This window comes from Anser brachyrhynchus (genome assembly GCF_964034855.1).
Source record: "Anser brachyrhynchus genome assembly, chromosome: 6".
Taxonomy (NCBI): domain Eukaryota; kingdom Metazoa; phylum Chordata; class Aves; order Anseriformes; family Anatidae; genus Anser; species Anser brachyrhynchus.
In genome coordinates this window covers 15,555,125-15,574,159 of record NC_137700.1, presented here as the reverse complement: position 1 = coordinate 15,574,159, position 19,035 = coordinate 15,555,125, and the positions used below count along the sequence as shown (strand labels likewise).

Genomic DNA, 19,035 nt, shown 5'->3' with positions numbered 1-19,035 from the left:
TATCCTATAAAATGAGATGGCTAAAGGAAGCTTGGGCTATGTAGCGTTTTAGTCAATATTTTGCTCAAACTGTTCCTCAAGCGAAGTAGTAGTTGCTACAGTAACTTCTGTGTTCTGCCTGGTTTAGTGGCAATAAGCCCCCTTGTCCTTAAGAGAACAGATGAGTAAACTGGAGTAGATTTTTCTCTACTAGTATTAGAGTACATTTCCATTGTACATCATCTGCTGGAGTAGCACTTTGTCTTTGTGTTACAGCTTACTGCTTTTCTAAACTTTTGTATTGCTTCTTGAAATTCTTTAGTGCTGTTTTATCCTTAAGTGCTTTTCTTTCTCCAGATCAGATCCTGAAATGATATGGTGCAAAGGCGTAGAAAAGCTCTATCTTATGAATATGGGATGGCATTGCTGTCTTGGAAAAGTAATATAGTTGGGGCACAGGCAGATCAATGATGTTCTTTGGGTGGGCGAAGAGATTTCTGTGAACTGTACCTTGAAAGTACAAGATGAAGCTGTCCCTGTTAGTAACAGAATTGGATGAAATCTGATTCATTTGTTGTTAGATGCTTTCTGGAGCCCTTGCAAACATACTTCTTGAGGTAGTTGTACTATATTTCTCTAGTCAGACCTGTAGGTATTGAAGGTTTCAGGGGATGTTTGATCTCTGTATTGCTTTATAAACAATCTACCTTCTTGTGAACCTGACTTGTTTTGTTTTTTGTGGTAAGCAGCAAGCTGGCAACATTATTCTCCCTTTGAAAGCTCCTTGTTGGCATCCCTACATGAAGAAAAGTTCTCAACCAGTTGACCCAGGCAGCGGGGTTTTAAAAAATCTGAGAAAAGGGGAGGAACAAAGATGTTTGAAACTGTTTTCTGAAGATCCTGTTAAAGTTGGAAAAATCATGATTTATCAAAGTTGCAAGGGGGAAGTTCTAGCAACATTGTAAGAGGTGCATGTTGTTCAGGAGTGAGTCAGCTGTCTAGAAAATACCAGTGACAGTACCAGGGAAAAATTGCTCTAGTTATTACTTTTGAAGAATATAAAGTTTTTGCTATTGTATTTCATGCATTGATTATAATTTAGTTACTCATCATGCTCTATCTTCTATATCTCTTGTGGACACACAATCCAGTATTTTGGTTTTTGATAACTTCCCGTGATCTGGTTTCTCAGGCATACTGTCTGCATGAACTCATTTTGACATATTTCAAACAATCAATTATTAATGTAACTTTACCAAGCAGGTGTCTGTCACTCTTAACATTGTCAAAAAATTGCAGCATTTTACTTGCTTATATTTCCCTCTACTTGCCTCACTTTTTGAATCTCTGAGGTGTCTCTGGATAATAATGGGTATGGATGTTTAGAATCCTAATCGTGACCCTATGGCCTACAACACATGCCACACTTCGGTTGTCTGTTCTGAATTTTTGTCTCATTTTCAATGTTTTCCATCACAAGCACATGCTGCTTGCCATTCTGCCATCTTTCTCCAAAGTTTTCCTGCAGAACCTTTCCTACTTTCTTCCTTGTCAGCAGGAGGTCCGTGTTAGCCACCCATGGCCATAGGGCTGAGGCAGGTCTTCCCAGTAGCTGCTTCCAGTCAAGAAGCTCTGAAGCTTCTTGCATCCTCCATGCAAGCTGCAGTTTTCCTGTTGGCTACTTGTCCTCAGATTCACAGTAAAATGTCAAAAATGCTGAGAAGATGGAAGAATTATACATGATGTGGTGGAAAACTGCATCAGCCAGTTCCCTGGTGCATGTACACATATGCCACATCGGCTTGAATGTAACTAAACTCACTACGTCTGAAAAAGTGAAGCTTTCTCAAACATGTTTACGTTAACAGTTTAGAGCCTGAGCATGAGATGATATTTCTGCTTTGGAACTTCTATGGAGGAATTCAAAACAAAGTATCATTCTGTGTTTAGGAGTAGTTGGATCGTTATAGGCATGTATGCTCTCTTGGGGAAAAAATGGTGAGAAATTAAGTTTTAAACATATCAGTGGTGAACCACTGGTAATGTAATAGTATCAGTTGTCACGAGTGTGGTTAAAGCTGGATATTTGCAGAGTATAACTCAAATAGTTCCTGATTCCTGAAGAGACTCATCTTTTATTTGAGGTGTTCTCCATCACCACTTGGCAAATATCCCTGGTAATACTGGGAGTCCAGACTGGTAGTTTAGGTACTGAAGTTAAACAACAACAGCCCAGCAAGTGCTCCCTGGTATTTGCAGTGACAAAATATTTGAATGGATGACTTTGTGCAGTGTTTTTAGATATGAATTGATTTATTATGTCATAGCAACATCCCAACAGGTGCTCATCAATTTTCAGATACTGCTCACTTTATTAATATCTTGCACGGTTGTTCCTCATAAATTGAAATTCGTTCCAAGTAGCATGTCCCAACCATTTTTAATCCTTTCATATTTTAAGACATTATGTTCTTTGACCTTGTGCATCCATTAAGCATTAGGTGTGATCAGTATATATGGGGAATGTTCACCTACTGTGATCTCTGCAGAAGCGTAAAGCAGTTCTGTACCAACAGAATTCTTGTTCATGTCTCCATTTCATTTGCATGTGTAAGCACACTTTATTTTTTTTTAATACAGCAAAAGTGCTACGCTTGTAATTTACCAAAACCCATCTGTGAAACACATGATTTCTGCATCTCCAAGTTAGTTTCTCTCCAGAAGCTCACATTAGAAGATGCCCAAAGCTAGTGACTGCAGACAACCTTATAAACCATTGCAATGACATAAAGTCAATAGCGCACCGCTCATTGTGTTCCAGTCCCTGTACAGGTATATTGTGTCTCTAAGAGGTAAAGGTTGAATGGTGTTGTGGTTTAACCCGGCTGGCAGCTAAACACCACACAGCCGTTCGCTCACCCTCCCCCCTCCCTCTCTGGGATGGGGGGAGAGAAACGGGAAAGTGAAGCCTGTGAGTTGAGATAAAGACAGTTTATTAAGACAGGAAAATAATAATAACAATAATAATAATAATAGTGATAATGGTAATAGTATTAACAATAATAATGTGTAAGAAAACAAGTGATGCACAATGCAATTGCTCACCACCCGCTGACCGATGCCCAGCCTATCCCCGAGCAGCCGGCCCCCCCACCCCGGCCAGCCACCCCTATATATTGTTTAGCATGACGTCAGATGGTATGGAATACCCCTTTGGCCAGTTTGGGTCAGCTGTCCTGGGTCTGTCCCCTCCCAGCTCCTGCTGCACCCCCAGCCTGCTCGCTGGCAGGACAGAGCGAGAAGCCGAAAAGTCCTTGGCCTGGTGTAAACACTGCTCTGCAACAATTAAAACATCAGCATGTTATCAGCGCTCTTCTCATCCTAATCCAAAACATAGCACCCTACCAGCTACTATGAGGGAACATTAACTCTGTCCTAACTGGAACCAGGACAGATATCCACCCCTTATTCCATACCATTTATGTCATGCTCAGGTTACACTCTGTCCAATACATTCTAATTAATCATCATTTTCATCTATGATATATAGCAATCATGGTAGTGATGACATACATTATTATATAATAATTAACATACTACAATTCAACTCATGGGCTATTCTCACCCAGTATCAAATCCCCTTGAGGTACACACCGGACCTCCCCATTCTTTTGCATTACCCACCAAGTGCATCCAGGTCCCTGAGCAAAAGCAATTCCACGAATGGGTTTGCCTTTTCCTGAGGCAGGAGTAGCCCAGACTGTTTTACCCAGCATGTTTCTTACGTGCACTACAGGAACTTTATCCCCTTCTACAGTGCGTAACAGGTTTGATTGGGCAGGTCCAGCTCGGTTGGCAGATCCCCTGGTATTGACTAACCAGGTGGCCTTTGCCAAATGTGTATCCCAATTTTTGAATGTCCCAGCACCCATTGCTTTCAGTGTAGTCTTCAACAGTCCATTGTATCGTTCAACTTTTCCAGAGGCTGGTGCATGATAGGGGATGTGATACACCCACTCAATACCATGTTCTTTGGCCCAAGTGTCTATAAGGTTGTTTCGGAAATGAGTCCCGTTGTCTGACTCAATTCTCTCTGGGGTGCCATGTCGCCATAAGACTTGCTTTTCAAGGCCCAGGATAGTGTTCCGGGCGGTGGCATGGGGCACAGGATATGTTTCCAGCCATCCGGTGGTTGCTTCCACCATTGTAAGTACGTGGCGCTTGCCGTTGCGGGTTTGAGGGAGTGTGATGTAATCAATCTGCCAGGCCTCTCCATATTTATATTTCAGCCATCGTCCTCCATACCAAAGAGGTTTTGACCGTTTGGCTTGCTTGATTGCAGCACATGTTTCACAGTCATGAATAACCTGTGCTATAGTGTCCATGGTCAGGTCCACCCCTCGATCACGAGCCCATCTGTAGGTTGCATCTCTACCTTGATGGCCTGAGGTGTCATGGGCCCATCGGGCTATAAATAATTCACCTTTATGTTGCCAGTCCAGGTCCACCTGAGCCACTTCAATCTTAGCAGCCTGATCCACCTGCTGGTTGTTTTGGTGTTCTTCAGTAGCCCGATTCTTGGGCACATGAGCATCTACATGGCGTACCTTTACAACCAGGTTCTCTACCCGGGCAGCAATATCTTGCCACAATGCCGCAGCCCAGATGGGCTTGCCCCTGCGCTGCCAGTTGTTCTGCTTCCATTGCTGTAACCACCCCCACAGGGCATTTGCTACCATCCATGAATCAGTATAGAGATAGAGAACTGGCCACTTTTCTCGTTCAGCAATATCTAAAGCCAGCTGAATGGCTTTTACTTCTGCAAACTGACTCGATTCACCTTCTCCCTCAGCAGCTTCTGCAACTCGTCGTGTAGGACTCCATACAGCAGCTTTCCATCTCCGATGCTTTCCCACAATACGACAGGACCCGTCAGTGAACAAGGCATATTTCTTCTCATTTTCTGGTAGCTTGTTGTACAGGGGGGCTTCTTCAGCACGAACCACCTCCTCCTCTGGTGATATCCCAAAGTATTTGCCTTCTGGCCAGTCCATAATCACCTCCAAGATTCCTGGGCGACTGGGGTTTCCTATTCGAGCCCGCTGAGTAATCAGTGCAACCCACTTGCTCCATGTAGCATCAGTTGCATGATGTGTAGAGGGGACCCTTCCTTTGAACATCCAGCCTAGTACCGGCAGTCGGGGTGCCAGGAGGAGCTGCGCTTCAGTGCCGACCACTTCCGAAGCAGATCGAACTCCTTCATATGCTGCCAATATCTCCTTTTCAGTTGGAGTATAGCGGGCTTCAGATCCTCTGTATCCCCGACTCCAAAACCCCAGGGGTCGACCTCGAGTTTCCCCAGGTTCTTTCTGCCAGAGGCTCCAGGTGGGACCATTCTCTCCGGCTGCGGTGTAGAGCACATTCTTTACATCTGGTCCTGTTCGGACTGGCCCGAGGGCTACTGCATGAACTATTTCCTGCTTAATTTGTTCAAAGGCTTGTCGTTGCTCAGGGCCCCATTCAAAAGCATTCTTCTTACGGGTTACTTGGTAGAGCGGGTTTACAATCAGACTGTAATTTGGAATATGCATTCTCCAAAACCCCACGACACCTAGGAAAGTTTGTGTTTCTTTTTTGCTAGTTGGTGGAGACATAGCTGTTATTTTGTTGATCACATCCATTGGGATTTGACGGCGTCCATCTTGCCATTTTATTCCTAAAAACTGGATCTCTCGTGCAGGTCCTTTAACTTTATTCTGTTTTATGGCAAAACCGGCCTTCAGAAGGATTTGGACTATTTTCTTCCCTTTCTCGAAAACTTCTTCTGCAGTGTCACCCCACACAATGATGTCATCGATGTACTGCAGGTGTTCAGGAGCTTCCCCCTGCTCCAGCGCAGACTGGATCAGTCCATGGCAAATGGTAGGGCTGTGTTTCCACCCCTGGGGCAGCCGATTCCAAGTATATTGGACTCCCCTCCAAGTGAAAGCAAACTGTGGCCTGCACTGTGCTGCTAGAGGGATGGAGAAAAATGCATTAGCGATATCAATTGTGGCATACCACTTGGCTGCCTTTGATTCCAGTTCATACTGGAGTTCTAGCATGTCCGGCACTGCAGCACTCAGTGGTGGCGTGACTTCGTTCAGGCCACGATAGTCCACTGTTAGTCTCCACTCACCATTAGACTTTCGCACTGGCCATATGGGACTATTAAAAGGTGAATGAGTCTTGCTGATCACTCCTTGGCTCTCCAGTTGACGAATTAGCTTATGGATGGGACTCAGGGAGTCTCGGTTGGTGCGATATTGCCGCCGGTGCACAGTTGTGGTAGCGATCGGCACTTGCTGTTCTTCAACCCTCAGCAACCCCACAACAGAAGGGTCCTCTGAGAGACCAGGCAAGGTAGACAACTGTTTAATGTCCTCTGTCTCCAAAGCAGCTATGCCAAAAGCCCAGCGGAACCCTTTTGGGTCCTTGAAATATCCTCTTCTAAGATAGTCTATGCCAAGGATGCACGGAGCATCTGGGCCAGTCACAATACGGTGCTTTTGCCACTCATTACCGGTTAGACTCACTTCAGCCTCCAATACAGTTAACTGCTGGGATCCCCCCGTCACACCATAAATACAGATGGGCTCTGGCCCTTTATAGCTTGATGGCATTAGAGTACATTGTGCACCGGTGTCTACCAAAGCCTTATACTTCTGTGCGTCTGACGTGCCAGGCCATCGAATCCACACAGTCCAATAAACTCGATTGTCCCTTTCCTCCCCCTGGCTGGAGGCAGGGCCCCTCTAGTCCTGGTCAGAATCTTCATTTCTGTGTTTAAAGGACTGCCTGCTGGAAGTTGGAGCAGCAAACCTTTCAGAGAACTCCTTTTTCCCAATTGTTTTCCTTTGCAATTCACGTACCCGTGCCTCTAGGGTCGCAGTAGATTTTCCATCCCATTTTCTCATGTCCTCTCCATGGTCACGTAGGTAAAACCACAGGGTGGCGCGGTGTGTGTGCCCACCATATTGTCTTCCTTGCATAGATGAACGTTTACCCCTAATAGCTGAGACACTGGTTTGTACAGGTGGGGAGGAAAATAAACTCTCTTTAAGTTGGTGGATCTCTTCAGAAAGTTTCTCCAAGGTATTCTCTTTTAGCTGGTGGACACTAGTTCGTTCAGGTGAAGGGGAAGATAATCTTTCTTCAAGTTGGTGGATCTTTTCAGAAAGTTTCTCCAAAGCATTCTCTTTTAGCTGGTGGACACTGGTTCGTTCAGGTGAAGGGGAAGATAATCTTTCTTCAAGTTGGTGGATCTTTTCAGAAAGTTTCTCCAAAGCATTCTCTTTTAGCTGGTGGACACTGGTTCGTTCAGGTGAAGGGGAAGATAATCTTTCTTCAAGTTGGTGGATCTTTTCAGAAAGTTTCTCTAAAGCATTCTCTTTTAGCTGGTGGACACTGGTTCGTTCAGGTGGAGGGGAAGATAAATTCTCTTTAAGTTGGTGGACCTCTTCAGAGAGTTTCTCCACAGCTGAGACACAGGCCTTTAGGGAAGAGGAGAGATTTCCTTCGTACTGCCGGAGTATTTTAGTCACTTCATTCACTGTGGGATTCTCCTCCGTTTTCCAGGTTAGTATTGCCAATGAGTTGGCATATGATGATGGGGCACTCCGTACAAACTTCCGCCACATGGGTGGTGTACACTGGACTGCATCTGGATCTGCGGATGTTTGTGCGTCATCTAGGTCCTTATAAATTACTTCCCGTACGGCCAATTCCCTCAGGTACTGAATTCCCTTCTCCATGGTGGTCCATTTGCTTGGTAAACATACAAGTTCTTCCTTGAAGAGATACCTTTCCTTCACAGCTGACAGGAGACGCCTCCAGAGGCTGCGAGATTGTGCTCCATCTCCAATTGCTTTGTCAATGCATGCGTCCCTAGCAAGGGATCCCAGCCGCCTGGCTTCCTTGCCCTCCAATTCCACATAATTGGCTCCCGTGTCCCAGCACCGGAGCAGCCAGGTGACAAGCTGCTCGCCTATACAGCGACCAAAATCTTTTCGCACATCTCGTAGCTCACGCTGGTATAGAGTCCGGGTAGTTACTGTTGATTTTCCGACATCCTCATCCTCATCTTCAGTCTCCTGCACCTTTGATGGCTGGTATGGAGTCCGGGTAGTTACTGTTGATTTTTCGCCATCCTCATCCTCATCTTCAGTCTCCTGCACCTTTGATGGCCCAGCCTCGTCCTCACTACGCCCAGACTTAGCAGAAGACTGTCTGCGTTTTAAACGACCTGAGCCTCTATACCATTTTTTCACCTTGTCTACAGGGGCAACTTGCACTGCTACAGCTCGTTTCTCTGACCCAGACACAGGGTCTGCCACAGGGGTTGGGATACCCTCTGCGGGGTCAACTTGCACTGCTACAGCTCGTTTCTCTGACCCAGCCACAGGAGTGGGAGCAGCTGCAGGAGCTGGGGCAGCTGCAGGAGCTGGAGCTGGAGCTGGAGCGGCTGCAGGAGCTGGAGCGGCTGCAGGAGCTGGAACTGGAGTAGCTGCAGGAGCTGGAACTGGAGCGGCTGCAGGAGCTGGAGCTGGAGTAGCTGCAGGAGCTGGAACTGGAACGGCTGCAGGAGCTGGAGCTGGAGTAGCTGCAGGAGCTGGAACTGGAGCGGCTGCAGGAGCTGGAGCTGGAGTAGCTGCAGGAGCTGGAACTGGAGCGGCTGCAGGAGCTGGAGCGGCTGCAGGAGCTGGAGCTGGAGTAGCTGCAGGAGCTGGAACTGGAGCGGCTGCAGGAGCTGCAGCTGGAGCGGCTGCAGGAGCTGGAGCTAGGTTGCTAATAACATCAATTGCAGCTCGATAGGCACAAGCCAGACCCCAGCACGCTACAGTGATTTGTGTCACTTTGGAACTGCCAGAGTCATGACACCTTTTTTTCAAGCATTCTGCCAGCTTTTTAGGATTTTGCAGCTGTTCAGGGGTGAATGTCCAAAACACTGGAGGTGACCACTGCTCTAGAAACCTGCCCATATCCTCCCACACTCCCTGCCACTCGCAACTACCCCGCCTCAAGACAGATCTCCGGATGAGATTCCTAAGTAGTTGTTTAACCCTCCACAAAATCTGAAGCGCATTCAGGAGACATAACAACAAGAGCAGGCTGGTCTGAGTATCCCAAGGATATTCAACATCTCGGAGAACCACCGTAACTAGCTCGGGGGATAAGAGGGTGGTGGTGAAGGAGAAAGGGAGAGTGAACAGGTAGGGAAACATGTCTTCCCCTGTCCCCTTCACAGATTGGCTCCCTAACGAAAACAGGCAATAGGTGTAATTGCTAATAGTTTCCGAGATATGGGTTCCAAAGTATAGAGTCGACGTCAGTGCTGAGTACAAATACCAGGTTAAAGTCGTGACCAGATATTTCATCATTTCATAAGCCATTGTTACACCGCACAGTACCATAACAATCTTAAACCAGGGCCCGGAAAGGATAAACAGTGCAACAGGGAGCACATACAGAAAGTAACGCACCATAAAACTCAATTTGGAATACAGGTACAGCAGACTGGAGATTAAGGCAATCAACATCGTGCCTAGCAACTATTAAGCAGGTCCAATACTTATACCAATTTTAGTTTAACACACTCTGGTCAGATTTGTCGATATCTCAACCCTTCGGGCCCCACGTTGGGCGCCAAAAAGACTGTTGTGGTTTAACCCGGCTGGCAGCTAAACACCACACAGCCGTTCGCTCACCCTCCCCCCTCCCTCTCTGGGATGGGGGGAGAGAAACGGGAAAGTGAAGCCTGTGAGTTGAGATAAAGACAGTTTATTAAGACAGGAAAATAATAATAACAATAATAATAATAATAGTGATAATGGTAATAGTATTAACAATAATAATGTGTAAGAAAACAAGTGATGCACAATGCAATTGCTCACCACCCGCTGACCGATGCCCAGCCTATCCCCGAGCAGCCGGCCCCCCCACCCCGGCCAGCCACCCCTATATATTGTTTAGCATGACGTCAGATGGTATGGAATACCCCTTTGGCCAGTTTGGGTCAGCTGTCCTGGGTCTGTCCCCTCCCAGCTCCTGCTGCACCCCCAGCCTGCTCGCTGGCAGGACAGAGCGAGAAGCCGAAAAGTCCTTGGCCTGGTGTAAACACTGCTCTGCAACAATTAAAACATCAGCATGTTATCAGCGCTCTTCTCATCCTAATCCAAAACATAGCACCCTACCAGCTACTATGAGGGAACATTAACTCTGTCCTAACTGGAACCAGGACAAATGGCTTGGTCACTCCCTAAATATGTGGTTAGCAGCACAGTTGAGATGGAAGTTCTGGAAGGTTGTAGCCTGCTTAGCTCATCCTATCTTCTGTTAATGTCTATTTCTGTCAGGTGTCTATATTAAAATAGTGTGGCTTGAAAAAGAAACTCTGGCATTCATTTAAATAGGAGAAAAAATGCAGTCTCTGGATTTTTATCTGAAAGCACTGCAGAGGAAAGCTGTGCAGATGGTCACTAACTGATCCTGTCCTGAAGCAGGTGGGTAGGCTTTCAAAGAAGTCCACCTAGTTTCTAAAACTGACTGAAAGGGAAGAAAAGGATATATATAGAACATGGGTGCTTTGTGGCTTTCTTATATAAACAGGCAGGAGAGATCCAGACAGGTCATTGAATACTTGAGCTTATCTTTGTTTTGTAGAAACTAAACTTTTCTGAGAAAGAAAATGGGGAATATCTGAGACAACCAGTAAGTGCCTAAGGATGAGAAACAGCTCTTGCTTTTGGATTAGTGTGCTGGAAGGCAGGATCTGAATGGGCAATTTGGATTAGGGAAGAGTTATTAGAATAATAAGAATGTGAGGAGGGCAGAGGAGGGGGAAGAACAGGTGTAGCTAACATTACCATCAGTTCCGACCTATATCTGACAAACCTGAAGTACTACCAAGAATTGCATGTGACAACTGACCAAGATCTGGACAGAGTTCCCAGGAAGGACCTGGCCATCACCCTTTCCCAGCAGGCATGGCCTGTGTCACAGGCAGGAGTGACCTGCAAGTGGAAAAACTCAACCTTCAGTGTAAATTGCCCCTGCTAGGGAAGCAGGAAAAGCAGAGCATGTGGTTCAGACAAACTCAGCAGATATGGAGGAAGAAATGTTTTTGGCTACAGAGTGAAGCAAGGGCATGGGAGAGGGAATTAAATCTTTCTAACCAATATATAAAGCTCTCAACTGATGTGAAGGCAAAAAATAAAGAGCATCCCGGAGATGAAAGATAGGAAGAGTTCAGCTTGTAGCACAGACATTTCAGAGGGGTGGTAGAGGAGCTGTTTGCTTAGCATAGCAGGGAACTACATTGATGAGTACAGGAGGATGCTACCATCCTAATGCTGTGGCACACGCTTCACAAAATTGTCAGGGTGTCAGGAGAGACGTGATTCTTCTGGATGTATACATCTACGGTAGACATCTAAAGTAGCCTACCTGATCCCTGCAAAAGCACCAAGCAAAAAACTGACTGCTCTTAAGAATAAGGTCCAAAGTGAAGGAGGATAATGAAATGAAGGATGTATTTTAAGGTAATGAGTGGCTATTTTAAGAAAGGTAGATGTGATAACTTTGATATTCTAGATAAGTAAAGGCCATATATATAAAAAGTTGATGAGAAGGATGTGGAAGTATTAATAAGGAGTAACTGGGACAGCGAAGACAAGGCCTTCTGAAGAAAACTAAGATGTTAAAACAAGGTTAGAAAGCAAAATGCTACAAATCAGTGTTTCAAAAGCAGCAGCTGGAGAAGCGTTCTTGCAAGAAGACTCTGACATGTGGCTCAAGAAAGCTGATGTCAGCTCTGCTGTCCTTAGCTCTTGTCACTGGTTGTGAGAAATGTCTGTTGGGGGGCAGTGTGTATTTTGCAGCTGCACAGTTAAAATATATCTCAAAACTCACAAAGATATTGTGTACCCTTGGCTTTTATGTTGCTGGGATTATTGTTTGGTCTTGATGCTACAAAAGTGAAGCTTAAGGTGCAATGATGTTCTGAAGAGGCTTTCTGGTAGCAGATCAGCTCCCGCAGTTTCAGAGATGGGAATTAAACAAGATCAAAAGAGAAAACATGGAAAACTCAAAGAAGCAAGTGAATGAGATGCAGCAATAACTGTTCTGTACAAAGATGTTATTGAAAGTGGGGAAAGTCATGGGTAATTATTTGTATAATTACCCTGAAAGCAGCAATGCAGTTGACGCTTTCTGTATTGAGCTCAGACAAGGGTAATATTCATCAAATGCAGTGCTGTTTTCATTATGGCTACTGGGTCTGAATATGCCCTTGAAAAATGTCAGTAGCTTGTAGTTCATTCTCCCATGGGCTAGCAGAGAAGTAATCCCTTGGCACAGCAAGGCAGATTCTGAACAAGGCTACAGGAGATGTTCAAAACCTTCCCTTGGTTTTACAGAGCATTTAAACCTCACCTGTGCAGTCAGTTACACCCACAGAGCTTGAGCATAATGCTGAAATCAATAACATCTGTAAGCATCTCCCCTGATTCCCAAAGTTAGAAATCACTGCAGAATAAAAGGTGATAGGACCTTTGCTGTCTTTCTCTATCCAGCCATAAGAGAATGCCATAATGCTCAAATATCTTAAAAGAAAACTTGTAATGGGTCTGAGAAGCTCACCTAGTTGGGGTTCAGTAACCGAGCAGTGGAGGACATGTGAAGGTAGATGGGGAGTGCACATTTAAGTGACACTTCAGACACCTGAGGATGGAAACAGTGGCCTGAGGTGCTGAAGCTGTGGTGAAGAGAGCACTTGCTGTGATCCCAAGAAACCATTAATGACCACTGTGCGGAGAGAAGACGCTGCAATTACAACTCCCACTGCATGATCCCCAGATGCTACTAATGGCCACGTGCCCAGCACGAGCAGAAGTGCTCCCTGTGCAGAGGCTCAGCCAAAGAGTGGAAGCCTTGTGGTACTTCTGTGTCAGATTAATGCACAGCTTCATTAGTAATGGCATCTCCTACTTGCCTCTGTGCCAGGAGTGGATGTACTATACTTATGCCCACTGTGATAACTTGAAATTAATGCAATCAGGCCCTTGTTTTTCTGTTTCAGCTTTAGATCAGCCCTATTACGTTCGATAGTCTGGCATCAGCTCATAACTGCGCTCAAGCATCCTGCGAGTTCCCACCCAGCTATACTTCCAGTTCCCACCCAGCTATACTTCCAGAAGCTACAGACAGCAATGGAGGCTCTCATGGGATGGGGAGAATTTGGGGCCCAGGAGCTCACTAACTAAAGTGTCTGCATTTAACTGTTAGTAGGCTTTGTGCATTGGGAGTCCTTAACTGTCAAAAAAAAAAAAAAATTAAAAAGGAGAAGAAATTCTGTTCAAAAGATGGTTGCATACATCAATGTCTGATTTTTTGGGGGGAATGCAAGTAATCTATCTTAAAGTAGTGATGTCTAGGAAAGCAAATACTGTTATTAGGGATAGTTTTAAGAGGTAGGGGTTGAAGTGTAGATAAGAATCTTGAATTACAAGATTCAGATATTTCTAAGCTCTTAGGGCTTCAGTTAATAGGCTTATGAATATTTATTGATAGCCTGATAGATAAAATGAAAATTTACTTGCTGCATCATGGACATCATGGACAAATTCAATTTGAAGGATCTCCTCCTTGCAGTTTTCTGTTCGTGTGTACTAAAATCATCTCCCCCTCCATCCCATAAATAAATGAGTAAATGAAAGGGCTTTCCACTTCACCAGTACTGGTGAGGGTGTTGGCAGAAGTAGCTGTGTGTAACTGGAATGGGGGTAACATTTGGAGACGAGAGGCCTCTTCTCTGAGGCTGGCTGTGGGGAAGGAAGCACTTCTGAGCACTCCTTCCCTTTTGCTTGGCCAACTCACACTGAGAGGTTCAGAAATAAGGTTTAAAGGAGAAGGGGACTGTTGGGAAGGCAGTGGGGAAGTGGCTAATGGTGTCAGCAGCTGGCTGCTCTGCAAGTGCTGTAGTCAAACAAGGAGAGGAGTGGAGAGGTGGAAATTAGACCTGGTGAAGAGAAAGAGAGAAGACCCCGGCGGTTGAAGCATATTTAACCTGGAGACTTAGGCTCCCTCTACCCTGTCATCAGTTGCTGCTGTTTTTGTTCAAAACGAGCTAACCTGCTGTGACATGTCAGGCTCTTACTGTCTTTTTCCTTGCCTGGCCTTTGAAGAGAAAGATGCTTACGTACTAAAACACCTCTGAACAGAGAAGTCCCTATTTTTAAGTTAATGCTCACAAAATTTTGCAGACTGCGCTCTGTAGGCTGAGGTTTCTGCAGCTGGGTGGTTTGGGCATGGCAGCAAAGGGACCCATCGCATGCACAGGAGCAGACAGTGCTTCTGACTCTGAAGGGTGTCATGGTCTGGTTTTATCTCTTCCCTGTACCTGATATACTTATTTCACATTTATTTCAACATTTCCATTTTCCTATCAGAAAATCATCTGTGTTCTCAGTTGTGATTTTGCAATTACCTAACGCCGCAAAAGTTTCCTTTGTTCACTGTCTGCTCCGAACCACTCCATGTTGTGTATCACTGTATGACACACCAACAGAGTTAACTGCTTCCCAGCATTTCTTTCAAGTTCTAGCAATTTCTATCCAAACTCATCTTAATATTATTGGCAACCAACCTCAAGGTAATAGGAATAGTTTCAGATATCAATAAACACCATATTTAGTATTTTAGTATTCTGAGATGCAGGGCAGGGGAGTCTGGGCAACTGTTTTGTCAGAAGGTGATTCTGTTAGTTTCATTTGTCTTTTCTTGGGGGCTCAGTTGTCTTCATTTTGTGTCCTGTTTTTAAGATATATCTAGTAGTCTCTGACTATCAGATCATCTCCTGCATGCGCCTACCCCTTGAGACTTTTATAGGTATTGTGCAGGGTAGCATGGCAGAGCTCTCTCTGAGATGTCACAAGTACTTTCAACCATTGTTTCCCCTTAGCATCCCCCAGAGCATTGTTTTTGTTAAATCTCTTGGCTAGTGGTGTTATCCACAATGTAGGCTCTTCCCATTTCTGCAGATCCTGACTTCAGGCTCCGCAGGTGAATGATTTCTAGGCCAACTCCAATCTTTCTGTGAAGACCTAGTTCTGAGTCCTGTGCTCATAGCTGAGAATGTCCTGTCTCAGTCCAAAAGTACAGACAAGTTTCTTGTTAGAAAGCTGTGTAGGTTCTTAAATTCATAATATGGGTTTCTGAACTTCAAAAATCCTTCCAATTTTTTTAAACTTTTACTAAAACAATTAATATGATTTAAAACAGATAAACGTAAAACTTGTCTCCTTTATCTTCACAGAGTCAGTAGTCCTCAAGGTGTGATAGCACAGTGTTATATTAGGCTCCCAAATCTGTCAGGGTGTCATAGGATCACAGAATGGTTTGGGTTGGAAGAGACCTTTAAAGCCCATCCAGTTCCAGCCCCCTGACATAGGCAGGGACACCTTCCACCAGACCAAATGGCTCAAGGCCCCATCCAGCCTGGCCTTGAACACCTCCAGGGATGGGGCACCCACAGCTCTTCTGGGCAGCCTGTGCCAGGGCCTCACTGTCCTCTGAGTGAAGAATTTCTTCCTAACTTCTAATCTAAATCTACCTCTTTTAGTTTAAAACCATTCCCCCTTGTTTTATCATTATCTGCCTGAGTAAAATATTACTTTTTTTTTTTTTTTTAATAAACCCACTGTAAGTACTGAAAAGCTGCAGTGAGGTCTCCCTGGAGCCTTCTCTTCTCCAGGCTGAACAGCCCCAGCACTGCCTGTCCTCCCAGGAGAGGCGCTTCAGCCCTCTGAACATCTTTGTGGCCCTCCTCTGGACCCACTCTAACAGGTCCACATCCTTCTTGTGCTGGGGGCCCATGACCTGGATGTCAAGTCTTTAATGAGTGTGCTCCTTTTCACTGACATGAGGCCTGCTTTTCAGACCCTGCAGAAGGTCTTTAACCTTCTCTAGACACCGTCCTAGTTGAAGAGTTCTTTCTTTTTTGGACAGCTTTGGCAGAGCTTTTAACTGCTCTGAGCTTTTGTTTGCTTCCATTTGGAGTGTTTTCCTCTGTTGTGCTCCCAATAATAGAGTCAGAGTGCCTAGCAGAGGTCTGCTTTATTCAGTGCCTGATCAGCAATGCATAACAAGAACTCTACAGCAAAGTAACCATTTCCAGCTGCCTCTTCCCAGAGTCATTTAAAGCTCATTTCTCTATAGCTGGCACAGGAAGTTGGGTAACGAGGTAAAGCTGGGCCTTTGGGGAATTGTGGGGATGGGGAGCTGTTAGAGAGGCAAGCAGAGGTTCTGTTTGGGCAGCTGAAGAGCTAACAGCCTCCATGGGAAGCTCGTGGGCCTTCCAGCAGTGAGTGACCATTCAGACTTGTCGCTTTATTGGTGACCTGAAGTCATTTATCAGCTTAGCATTTCTTTGCAGCCTCTTCACACTGGTATTGACTTGCTCAGCAGGTAGAAGGAGCTGGTGTTCCTGTCACAAATATCTTCATATTTACAGCTTCAAGTCATTCTAGCAGGCTTTAAAGGGATGCTTTTCTTTCCCTGTGTGGAAGGCCTTATTCTCCAAACTGACTCATGAGCTTCTGAGAACCAGGATCCCATGTCTGACATGAAGTCCAACCAGTCAGTTTTATTTCAGGTCACCGAAACTACTTAGGCTATCATCTGCAGATGCACCACTGACTTTGGGTCTTCTTGAGAATAGGTTGCAGACCTTGTAGGTCTGAAGTACTGACAAGAATTTGCTTTCTGAGTTTGAAAATAAAGCAACAAAACCCAAACCAGCAGTCTTTGCCAAGGACTGAATTAACACCAATAGGAAACACCTTCTGAAGAAGAAGGGCTGAGACATTGGCAAGACAATGTGCGCAGGCCTGGCTCACAATCTCATATGTTGGCTTGTGCAATGTGCTTGTAGTGCATGACCACTTCATGCTTAGCACTCTCTTGTGCTGCCAAATGCTGTTAGTTAACGTTCTTCCTTTTCATTTAAAAAGACATCAATTTATATATTTGAATTTATAATCTGAATGTTAGTTCATCATACCACAGACTACCTCTTGTATACAATACCTATTCCCGAATTCATAACCTGGAAAGGATTGGAAACAGTGACCTCAAGCCAAACCTTAGAAAACAAACTTATTAAAATAGTGTTTTCACTGGAATACACTGGGGAAAAAACATAACTTTTATTGCCATGATATCTCTTCGGTAAGTGCTCTAAGTTTTATCCTGTCAGTTTCTACTGTTATGTTTCACTCTGGAAGAAAGGAAAAATATATATTTTTTGTAATTAAATGACAAGTAAAAAACTTACTAAAAATGATTCCATTACATTGTTGTGTAACAGCCTACAATCCTTTGGCATATCACAGTGTTTACAAAGAATATTAACAGGTAAATATGTTTGAAAAGCATAATTCCACAAAACTGAAATTTTATGAAAAATCAATTTCTGTGTTGCTGTTTAACAAAATAACTATTCAACCATAGTTATTTGCACATGCAATTTGTAATTACTTAGCGAGAAAAACATTTCCTTTAGTGCAAGTATGGAAAGCGGTGGCATTGTTCTGCTCTGCATATACTTTGCTGCCTGAAATATTAGTTTCCTACAGTTCCACATTGCAAGAAGACATTTTAAGCTTGCAATCTGCATGCAATCAAAGGGAAAACCCTGATGGGAGCCAAGTACTTGCAATAAATTAGTAGCTTTATGAATATTTGAGTTGGTTGCACTCATGGAGCATCCTAGTGGGTCAGGTCTGCTGTTACTGTCACTGAGGCTATACAATTATGCTTCTGTGATGCGTGAGTACTGTGAGAAATGGATTTAGGCTGGCTGGAGGCAGGCTTCCCATGCACAGATTATCATTCTGCATATGGAAGTAAGGGAACATTAAAATAGGGATAAAGAATGTTTTCTGTTAAATTATAAAAGAGAAGCATGCCGTATGAACTGCTCTCCTGTAACTTTCACTGTGTATATAATGAAATAATGCATGTTAATCCCCAGGAATCAATCAGGAATATGTTTTTTAAAAAAAAAAAAGTTTAATTGCTGTCTTCCTGCCGTGGGTGGCCTTTTTTAAGGTTCCAAACACTCTGGACGTATTCTTCCAAAGGGATATGACTTGAAAGTATAAAAGCTGTGAACTCAACACACTGTCAAAAATACTCTTTTCTAGGCTAAGATCCTCCTTTCACCTAAGAAGCTCTGAGCAATTTACAAACAGGACTATTTCTAAGGTGTGAAAGTATTACCATGTCACCTAGAGCAACACAGAGACAGCAGGGCGCCTTGGCCACCGTTTACAAAACCACTTTTTTTTTCTACAGTGCAGAAAGACTGCTCTCAGAATGCAAGGTAGACCACCTGAGAAAGTCAGTATAAGAAATCAGTGTCCATCTCTCAGGGATACGCATGGGCTTGGAGATCCTACACAACTCTGTAACACTACCAAAACAATGAGGGTTGCTCCAAAGCTACTCTTGAGTAGCTGGAAACCCACGTTCATGTCCCAGGAGGATTCAAACTCCATCTCATGCTCAGCTCTGTATCACCAAGTGCCCCCAGGCTCTGTTGGAGAGATGAGTGCCCCAAAGGCATGCTGTGAATCATCCCTGCAGTGCTCCTTTGTAAATATGGTCCCAGGCAACCTGACCACAGCCACCCAGGAGGCTGGTGATGAAGCACAGCCTTTAATGCAGCTGTCCAACACTCCCTGGGCCACACTGAAGTCCTGTTTGTTATTCACAGAGATCCTGAAATACGTTAAGTAGTCCTTCTGTAACTGTGCTAGGAGAACTGTGGTATATAGTTTAAGGAATAATGGGTGGGGGGTGGGTAGGAACTTTAGTAGCTTTCTTCTATGTGTAATTAATAGAAAGCTGAATAGTTAATGAAGGGCTACAATTCTGTGGGAAGGTGTTTTGGTGGGACTGTGAACCTTAAGTATAGGATTGCAGAGGTGTTTTTTTTTTATTGTTATTATTAGGTAC

At 44.5% G+C, this 19,035-nt stretch overlaps 2 protein-coding genes across 3 annotated transcripts in view; one reads left to right on the top strand and one right to left on the bottom strand.

Moving 5' to 3' along the window:
• Positions 1 to 19,035, top strand: part of LOC308197454 (uncharacterized protein) — a 557,403-nt gene that overhangs the window by 433,041 nt on the left and 105,327 nt on the right. The window lies entirely within an intron of this gene.
• LOC308197668 (uncharacterized protein) lies at positions 2,842 to 6,641 on the bottom strand (the record flags this gene model as incomplete). The annotated part of the gene is made up of 2 exons (XM_080598542.1): positions 2,842 to 5,989; positions 6,158 to 6,641. 2 exons carry the CDS (start codon positions 6,639 to 6,641, stop codon positions 3,588 to 3,590), a joined length of 2,886 nt encoding a protein of 961 aa, XP_080454668.1. The 3' UTR covers positions 2,842 to 3,587.